Raw genomic sequence first — 10,431 nt, forward strand, 5'->3', positions numbered from 1 at the left:
GTGGCTTATCCTGTTTAGCCTTTATTGGGCTCCATGGGTATTTCTGTCGCCCCGTTTTAATATGCCGGACTGTTGTATGTAGAATGTTGTTTGTTGCATCTGTGCTTTTCATATTGCAGAGCTATCGCCATGGATTTTGAGGGCTAGCCGATGTGGCGAAGCCACGATGGATCATTAAATGTACTCCAGTTGTAATTAGGAAAATACCTTTTGTTTATTTATTTTTGTTTTTACTTTTTATATATATATATTTTATTCTAAAGGCCATTTTTTTTATCGGTTAGGCCTTCTTTGTTTTTTTTTCTCTTTTGCTTCATCCCTTTGTATATTAACTTATGTCTCTCTTCTTCAAGACAGTTCATTGAATTTTAGGCGTGACTAAATTTCACATAGATGAGTAATTTAGATACATATTAAAGCACCACTCCAGCATTTTATTTTTTTATTGCAGCGCTGAAGTGGTGCTTCTAATGTAAGGTCCCTGACTGTAGTCTTTTATACTTACCCGCCACCATTCTTCACCTTTTTCATACTTCACCTTTTTTGCGCCGCCGCAGCGGTCCCACGCCGCCATCTTGTGACCGCAACGTCTGCCTGATTGGAGGTCAGAAGTAACGGTCACAAGTGCTCAATTTAAGTCTGAGAGCCAGAACGAGGCTCTCATAGACTTACATTGAAAGTGACCTCTGGCTCGCTCCAGTAAACTCTGGAGCGATCCAGCAGGTCACTGGATCAGAGTGGCGCTGATAGAAGGTGAAGGCGGCGGCGGGTAAGCACCACTACAGCGCTTTAAGTGTGTGTGTCTTTAATAATTATCCTTTACTGATACTACTCATAAGTGGTAGAATATAAGGGGCAATAAATGCTTTCATTACACGCTTTGGTTCACAAGGCTTTTGACATTTAGAGTGCTGCTGTACACGTCAGAACCTTTTTATAGGGGATGTAGCATCATAGGGAGTCATTGATGTTGGGGTTTTATTTGTCTTCCACCTTGTAGATCTTTGCTCTTTTTATAAAACACACTTTTTTTCCAATTTGGTGACCCTTCCCCCCCTAAAGCTGAACTACGGTCATTAGTATTGAAGTCGAATTCATGAACTGTCTTGATAGAAGTCCTCTAAAATCTGTAAGTCTGCATGCTCCATTCTGCTTTCTCTGTTCTATTCTGTCCTGTTTCATGGATTTTCGTTAATGCTGTCTATTGTCTTACTTTACTTTTTCTTCTTCTATCACCCCTACATTTCACTACTTGTTAAAAAGGACCATATGACTTATACACAGGGAAAGAAAAGTGCCCCCCCAAAAAGTCTACATGCCCGTAAAATATGAGCAGACAATAAATACACAAGTTATAAATAAATGTAACAAAACAAATACAACTGGACATGATTAAAAACAACAAGAGCGGTGATCACGGCAGCTATTGTTACATGATTAAAGTGTGAGTGCAAAAACTGACGAGCTAAAGTGCAACAATTGTATATAGAAAATGTTAGATTACAACCAGAAGGTGGCAGTAAAGTGTTAAATAGTAAAGTCACAACAAGGCAACTGCAATAAGTTACCCACCAAGCTGAGACATAACAAACTACAATAATCAGATCACCTTGATGCGCGTTTCGCCATCAGCTTTCTCAATAGCATGTCGTTACCTGCTCCATTCTTTTTCACCTAGGTAGCTTGCCAAAGTAATAACTGTTACCCCCCTCACGTGTTAACCTTACTGGATAGTAGACAGCCACTTTGAACAGCATTCATTATGAGGATAGACTTTTTAGGTCCGCTTAATGGACTGAGCCCTATAGTTTTGGGAACACTCGAGGTGTCCTAATTTACAGCACATAATAATCTGTACAAAGTAGATTATAATTCATACCATTACAATTTCTGCATTAGGCTATGTTCACACATCATGGTTTCTTTTGCATCTCAAATCTGCAGATACAACCTGATCTCTCAAGGGAGGTTTGCTGCAGATTTTTCTTGCAGTTTTGGTGCTTTTTTTTTATGCATTTTTTCAGCGTTTTTTTTTTTTTTTCACTGTCCTCCTGTCTCTTTTTATGCATGTATATAAAGTTCTGTTAAAAAAAAAGTTCCCCATTCTATTTTGACATCAAAAACTCTGAAGCAAGTTTTGTTTTTGGTGCGTTTACTTCCTATGGGTGAAAACGCTGAAAAAAGTGACATGCTCTATTTTCCAAAAAAACATGCAAGGCACAAAATCCTGAACAAAAAGAAACCATGATGTGTGAACTAAGAATTCTGGAATCTCAGACTTTTCTGGTACTACAAAAGGCTGCAGAAAATTTGCATAAAAAAAGCAAAAATGCTGAAAAACCATGATGTGTAAACATAGCCTTAGTCTATTACACAGTAACACAGACATATTATATGTGAGCATAATAAATATATATGTAAACATATGTTATATAAAATAGTTGACTATTCATTTAGTTGTAAAGTAAAGCGATAGCTACACGAGACTCCTAACCTGAAGCACTAAAGCTTTTATGTATCACTACATTTTGTCCTCCACATCCACAGTGTTTCAGTTGTAGTGTCTGTTATTGCAGTAAATTCTTCTGCCTATAAATCTGCTCCACATTACTCTTTGTAACAAGGCTGTTTTCTTTATAGGTGCTGCAGTGAATTTGACTCTAGTAACTCCGGAAAAGGCCATTAAATTGGCTGCCAATGACTTTTTTAGACACCACTTGACTCAAGATAGGTAAGTATTTGGATGTAAAGGCTTTTGTTTCATGCAGAGTTACCCAATTCGGGCTCGCCGGGTTCTTTGAAACCTGCTTTTAAGTTCCATTTTGATGGTATGAGTGGCAAACTGATTTATCCCAATAAATGCTTACTGTGAATGCATCAAATGCAAATTCTTGAAATCTTTAAATGGGTTCTCTGGAACTTCTCAAAAACAATATAATAGCAAAAACTGAGTTATAAAATAACTATGACTTGCCTACTCATTCCCTTTGCTACTTCGGTGCCACCAATCTGGTTGTCCCAACACATCCATAATGCACATTACTGGTGCTGCCAATCAATGGCCTCCACATTAGTGGTAGTATGTTCAGCATGTGACCACTGAGACCAGAGTTAATCATTCAACTGCAGCGTTCAGGTAAGTGATGGATATGATGTCATCACTGCAGGACTAGCGGGGACCACTAAAACGTCGGCACTGGAGTGTAAGAGATTAAATGGGTAAGTAATGGGTTTTTTATTATTTTAATCGGAATCCAAGGGGTAACGTTTCTCCTTGCAGAGAGTGACATGTCAAGCCTGGCATGCCAAGGTGAGGAGACTTTAAAGCCGCAATGCTCCACTGGGAAATATGCAAATTGTCTCTTCAGAGAGGAACAACAGGCTTGACATGTCACTCTCCGCAACGTTACCCCTTGGATCCCGGTCAGATGCCTCTCACCCAGCCAAACCATATCTCACAATTTGCACTGAAACACAGTATATGCAAATTGAGATTCTGGTATTGGCTTTATCCTAAGTCATGTGACAAGACTCATTAGCGAGTCAATATTGACCTTTAGGATTGCTACTTCCTGTAGGTGGCACTAGAGTTCTAGTCCTCTTCCTCTCTGAAGAGACCATTTGCATATTTCACAATGAGGAATTGGATGTATGTGTGGTGGTTTTTCTTTCATTTATTAATTTATTTATTTTTATTCTTTAAGTCTAAAACCAAACTGGCCATTACCTACATTGTAAAGTATATTCTGACACCCACCTTTTAGGAGTTTTCCATTCTGGGTAATTGGACGCTATCTCCATCTGTTAAATGTCTTTGGACATTTCCTTCCCAGAATAGAAATGGTATCACCGTGAATACTTTATCTGACACCTTAGAGGACTGATAAAATCACACATTGGACTTGTCTTTTCAACATGTTTAAATAATTTTATTTTTTTTATTTTGTAGCAAGAAGCTCACCCTGGTCAAAGAAATGTTAGCAGGCTGCGGTGCTGGGACCTGTCAGGTTATTATAACCACTCCTATGGAAATGCTTAAGATTCAGCTGCAGGATGCAGGACGACTAGGTATCTATGCTCCTCACTATATGATTAGTTTGTATTGTATAAGGACTTCAGAAAGGTTAAAAAAATACCTTTGGTTATGCCTTATGAGGGCCTTAGGTGCAGTGAATGACTAAAGGGTTGAAAGGGCTCCTGTTTTATGTGCTGCCCCCTAAAGACAACCCCAGGCTTAGCACGTGTATATCCATTTGACAGGGTTGTCTTTTTAATGGTTTTATTCATTGCCCCACCTCCCATATATTGTTTTGTTTTTTTCCCTAGCCAAATCTTTTGAGCTATTTTCGCATGTCTTTTCTTTTTCAGCATCTTGCCAGAAGACTGCTACTGGGATACAAAGCCTTACTCAGAGTGCAAAGCATTTAAATACCATTCCTGTGCTCTCAAGGGCTTATAATGTTGGGCCAACGCTGGTGACACAAAAGTTGTCTGCTACACAGATTGCTTCCGAACTTCTCAGAACACAGGGTATAAAAGGCCTTTATAAAGGTCTGGGGGCAACGTTATTGAGGTATGCATTTCAAGATCCTATTGCTATTTTTCTTTGCTTGACGTGCTTGATGTTACAATAAGGAATATAGTTATATTTAACAAGGGAAGGAGGAAGAAGATAGTAGGTGAGGATGGAAGCATTTTATATGGTAGTGTAGTGAGCCGCAGAAGGGTAATTGTAGGCTTTTCTGGACAGGTGGACTTTCATGTTGAGTTTGAAAATTTCTATAATGTGGTAGGGTCTAATCAGTCGGGGCAGCGAGTGACATTGAATGGGGGAGTTATGGGAGAAATTGTGACAGCTATATGTGGACTTCTATGCCAAGGTATGAGAGAGTTTGTAATAGTAAGGAGTGACAACTGTTCGATAGATAAATGTACATTCCTATCTACCATATCTAGCATTTTGGATGACCTCGCTCATTTTTAAGGGCAACACCAAGTCTTGTAGGCATGGGATAAAGATGGGGTAAAAGGGATTGAGTGTGGCCAAGTATGTCTTCTGATCTGAACCCAACCAAACACCTACATATGGGGAATTCTGAAGAGACAAGATGATCATCACTCTCCATCCAGCATCCAGGCTCTAAAAGAGGTCGTTCTTGAAGAACTGAAAAAGATAGATGTTGCAATATGTTGCCAACTTGTTCATTCCATGCCTAGAAGACTTGGTGCTGTCCTGCAAAATCAAGGAGCTCATACAAAACAGCAGATCGGTTTTGATGCGGGGTGTATTCCTTTTTTGCATCAATGAACAAATTTGAGCAAAACTGTAGATTTAGTAATGAAAGTTATAGTGTTGGCCTCACTTTTCATGTTGTGGGTTAAAACAAATGTTCTATGAAACTGTCTTCAAAATTCTGGAAACTGTTCTTGTATTAAGTGAGAGAGTAATTAAAATCTTACTTTTCAAATGTGATGTACTCAATTATGTTGAGCACTGTAACATCTACATGCACAATTGGACAGATGTTGGGCTTATTTAGGATATAGTCAGGAATAGAATATATCCATTTTTGTGGGAAAAATGTACAAAAATGACAGAACCAGTTTGGGTGTGTTCTTGTAATTCTCCTTGTTGTGTAAAGTATATTGTGTGGTTTGTCGTGTAGATCACAGGGGTATTTATGGAATATATTGTGGTTTTCTGCACATAATTTTGCCCCTGAATTACATCTAATTGCAGCTAATCTTGTGTTTTCCTGTTTTCTTACAGGGACGTTCCATTTTCAGTCATCTATTTTCCATTGTTCTCCAACATCAATAAGCTGGGAATGCCCTCCCCAGATGGGAGAGCTCCTTTTCTCCACTCGTTCTTTGCCGGCTGTGTTGCTGGCTCCACGGCAGCTGTGGCTGTCAATCCTTGCGATGGTAAGATCTCACATGTTTATCTATTTTTACCATAGTGTGTCTTATCCAAGCCATATTTGACACATAAATGTGTTCCTTGTTAAGCCTCAATGGTTTAATTTATATTTTCAGTGATAAAGACTCGTCTTCAATCATTGAACAAAGGAGCCAACGAAGAAGCGTACAATGGAATAATAGACTGTGTCCGGTAAGGATATTGTGTGACCCTCTGTATAATTTACCTGCCACCTATACTTACAACTCTCCTAATCTTGTCTGTTTTATTAATTTGCAGGAAAATCTGGATAAAAGAGGGCCCATCTGCCTTTCTGAAAGGATCTGGTTGCCGGGCATTAGTTATTGCACCCCTTTTTGGTATAGCTCAAGTTGTCTACTTCCTTGGTGTGGGAGAAGCAGTTGTGGAGTTTGCCCAGTTCAGCCGCTTATCATCTCCATAATTCCAGCATTCCACAAGACTTGAAGAAAAATGACCACACAAGGATTGCGTTCTGACCTTCACTTTGGGATATAATGAACTTTGTTTTGTATGAATCTATAAGAATTGATTCGTTTTAAGTTGCCTCTGCCCCCATTTTTATTTTCCAGCACTTTTACTCCACAACCTAAATGTTTATATGTCTATATTTTACTAAAGTGGAATAGCACTTGTTTACTGCATTGATGCAACCGGGTAGATGGGTACTTAGGGAATTGTCACTTTACTATGCATTCCCTATTTTCACATTAAAGAGTCACTCTTGTATGTTAAAAGAAGAAATAAGATTGATATTGAAAGTCACCAAGGTTTTTTGTAAGAGGTCACTATCTGATAGCTACAAAGTACAATTTGCTTGGACATCTCCAAGAATTGTATGTGTAGTCTTTTATGGATGTCATGGGTCTGGGTGACTGTACTTGAAACACAAGACACTTTTTTTTTTTTTTTTTTTAATTGATATCTTTTTGGAAAAGGTCATTTTCTAGTCCATGGAACTGAATGAGATAATGGTTCACTGGACCAACACCATTCTGTGCAATATCTGGTGCACATTTCTATTATCAAAACTTGAATATTCTTCTGTGCAGCTACCGAAAAAGTGTTACGGTTTGTTTCGTAATTACTTTGTATATATTTCTGTGTAGGGGGAAGCGTTTCAGAACACACAGACACGTTCATTATTAGTAGAGTTGATTTTTGCTGTTTATGGTTCACCAGCCATTGGAACTGATTGAATCAATACAATTTTGGCAAATTTGGGACGTTAGCCTTGTCAATTCTCCGACTAGACTGGAGAATCGTCAAACAAAGAATGGGAATTTCCCTGTCTGAGCAGGAGCGAGGGCAGCACGGAGGCTCGGGTAGGGAAGGTCCCATACTGTACACAGACTATTTGAATATAGGTACAGATGTAGCTAAGGAACTGCTAAAGGAGCATGAACTGGACATTGATAAGCACTACAACATAAGTTATTTTAGCATAACAAAAATCACAACTTTGCAATGTCTGCAGGATGATTTAAATAACAAAAAAGACTACTCTGTAAAGATAATGAGATGTTTTGTTGGAGGTGCCAGGAGCTCTGATTAAACTGTCTTTTTAATAGCTCTGAGCAGATTCTCTTGTTACAATGCCACACCACTCTTGTCCATAAACTGGACTTTGTATTGCCTCGACCCTATGCACTTGGATGGAGTCTGACAACAATACTAGACACAGCCCATCTAATATAGTGGCACTGTTTCTAGAGGGGACAAAAATTACTCCCTATCCCCCCCCCCATCCCCGCCCCATGAATCCTTAACAACCCAAGTCATAAAGCCATTTTTGAAGCTGTGAATCTCAACCAGAAAACTTGGAGAACCTGTCAGCATAAAGTTATGGCAGTAGTGTGTGCTGTAGTTTTGGGATACTTGCAGTTCAATCTTTATAGCAGTAGGCTTCCTGACTGGCAGCTTCACAATGCTGGTATCACACTGCAACACTTCAATGTGTTTCCCACCACTACAGCTAAATGGCTGACTGCTTCACTTTAACCGCTGTTTGCATTTATGAATGCTTCCAAGTGTCAGTGTTTTCTTCTTTTTTATATATATATGGGTTTGTTTTTTTATTTTTAGTTTTTTTAAGGGGGTTTTCTGTTGCATATATTTGTATCGTACATTGGGTTGGAGAATTCATACCGCCATAGTGGAGCCGTGTGTTTGTTACCAAAATCATGATCATATCCCTTCATGTGATAACCAGAAGGCCTTTCACAATATTTTTTACATGACTCATTCAATCCCATGTTTGTTGCTAAATATTGCCCTGCATTGAGCTGTATTGTGACGGTGTTGCCTATCACGCACTGTAAATCTGGTTCAGGGCGGTGCATCATTCCACCTAAGCTTATAGAAGTATATCAGTATATGTAACTGATATGGTAGTAGGAGCATTGCACTCATTTCTATTCATTTAATCTGAAAAGTATGTTTTGCACAACGAAATTTGTGTCTTTAAACATTCTTAAAATCTGATCTTGACTCTTGTCTTTCAGCATTTTCTCTATGAACAGGAAAGGCATAATCTTTGACATTTTCATGTTGAGTACTGTATTAGTGGAAAATGCAATATCCATAGAGATCTGGCTGCTGGTGTAACTATTGATTGCCTAGTTTAGGTCACTCATGAAAAGCTTGTTTACCTATGAGATTCCAGATGAGTCAAATGTACAATTCTTTTTGCATTGCAAATAACTGGTGCACTTCTGGGGGATCCATATTATGTCATATTTACTGTGAATTCATTGTAAGCCAAGTTCTCATTAGTAACTACTTGACTAATGTGTAATAATGAGCCCATTATGACATACAAGAAAATACATTACATTATGACATTATGAAAATAAAGATTACACAAGAACCACAGGACGGATTTCATCAACAAAGGTATCATTTTAATCAGTTTAATGTCGCCCACCTTACAGTGTATGCAGTTTACTAGGCACAATCGTGCTGACAGGTGCACTTTAAGTGCCAAATGATAACATTAGGAGTCTGAAGAAGTCACTGAGTGGCAACAGAATTCATGGTAATGTTAAAATACAAGTTGTGAGCATTTCTGCATATATTTTTCAATGTTTTAGCTTTGCATGGCTATTTTGTATATATAGAGAGATGTAGCTCTGATGATCACATTTACGATTTCTTTGAAATGTTTGCCAAGAACAAGAACATTTTCGTTTTTGGAAAATCATTGGTAATCTACATTGTGAGGCTATTGTCATCTTGCCTTATGTAAATATGGTATTATAGATATTTTTATTTGCTTTATAAACAAATGTCCTAGTAAAGTCACATTTTGATGATGAATCCTTGTTTGTGTTATGTTTAAAATGCAACATTTTTGCAGGTTGTCATTCTAAAACCTGGCATACATTCATTTTGGGTAGGGTACTAAACACATGTTAGCAGAATATGAAGGTATGAAAAGGTTAAGACCTTTTGCAGACCATGTGCCGACACACAGTCTCTTGCAAGCAGCTCTGGGTTTTTCAGACTCTGGCCCTCATCTATGATAACCCTGACCGAGTCGCCTTGGCTGAGTCTAGGCTACTTCGCCTTTAGCAGGGGATTCGGTCAGTGGAAACATACAGTTTGTAATTCCGTAGATGGGCAACGGATTCCAAGTGGAATGACTCAGCACTCAGCCCTTAGAAGTCAATTTTGTGAGGGGCTTACTGAAAGGTTGAAAGATGCCTTGGCTGTATATGAAACTCCTCAGTCCTTGGAGGCTGCCATGTCTTTGGCCATACGTCTTGATAGAAGACTTCGGGATAGACGGGTGCGACCACTTTCTCCGGGGCCTTCTGGCCGCGGTTCTGTACCTCTGCCAGGGGAGCGGTCTGGGGGTAAAACCAGTACTGGGGGAGGAACCCATGCAGTTAGGGGGGGTGTCTCTACATCATACCTCTCCCCGGAGATTCACAAGAAAAAATGCATTTTTTTTTTTGTGGGAAAAGGACACTTTGTTGGGACCTGTCCTTCAATTTCTAAACACAAGGAGACTCGATTAACTCTCGTAGTCTGGAGTTGGATAAACAAGGGGTGCATTTGTGGCCAAACTGCAGTTCCCGCTTTGTCCTGACAGCAGAGGTGGTGCAAGAGAGCAAAACCGAAAAAATTTCTGTGTTTGTTGACAGTGGAGCCGAATTCAGCATGGTTGATGCTGAGTTTGTGAAAACTCATCGTATTGCTTGCTGTGCTTTAGCTGAACCTATTTCCATTTTTGCCATTGACTCGGCGCCACTTGCACAGAAAGCATTTATTCACATTGTACATAATGTAAAACTGAGGGTGGAGTCAGTTCATTGTGAAATCATCCCTTGCTATGTTCTGGACAATCTTCCCACTCCACTTGTCTTGGGTATACCTTGGCTTGTTAAACATAATCCGTGGGTGGATTGGCAAACCGGGGAGATTATTGAATGGGGAGATTACTGCCATGAAAACTGTTTAGATATTTCCATTGCTACTGTCTCTATGGA

At 39.2% G+C, this 10,431-nt stretch overlaps 1 protein-coding gene across 2 annotated transcripts in view; it reads left to right on the plus strand.

Moving 5' to 3' along the window:
• LOC141227081 (mitochondrial glutamate carrier 1-like) overlaps window positions 1-9,240 on the plus strand; it is a 32,405-nt gene extending 23,165 nt beyond the window's left edge. Inside the window, exons 3-9 of one of the 2 annotated variants that reach the window (XM_073667202.1) lie at window positions 120-191; window positions 2,641-2,731; window positions 3,950-4,068; window positions 4,369-4,573; window positions 5,771-5,925; window positions 6,037-6,112; window positions 6,200-9,240. In XM_073667202.1, the coding sequence (XP_073523303.1) occupies window positions 179-191; window positions 2,641-2,731; window positions 3,950-4,068; window positions 4,369-4,573; window positions 5,771-5,925; window positions 6,037-6,112; window positions 6,200-6,362 (822 nt within the window). In that variant the 5' untranslated portion in view covers window positions 120-178 and the 3' untranslated portion in view covers window positions 6,363-9,240. The remainder of the gene's footprint in view (window positions 1-119; window positions 192-2,640; window positions 2,732-3,949; window positions 4,069-4,368; window positions 4,574-5,770; window positions 5,926-6,036; window positions 6,113-6,199) is intronic. The other variant, XM_073667201.1, reaches the window with a different exon arrangement.
• The last annotated feature ends 1,191 nt before the right edge of the window (window positions 9,241-10,431 follow it).

The sequence above is a fragment of the Phyllobates terribilis genome, unplaced genomic scaffold (assembly GCF_046119375.1).
Source record: "Phyllobates terribilis strain yellow unplaced genomic scaffold, ASM4611937v1 Scaffold_2__4_contigs__length_985480577, whole genome shotgun sequence".
NCBI classification, from domain to species: domain Eukaryota; kingdom Metazoa; phylum Chordata; class Amphibia; order Anura; family Dendrobatidae; genus Phyllobates; species Phyllobates terribilis.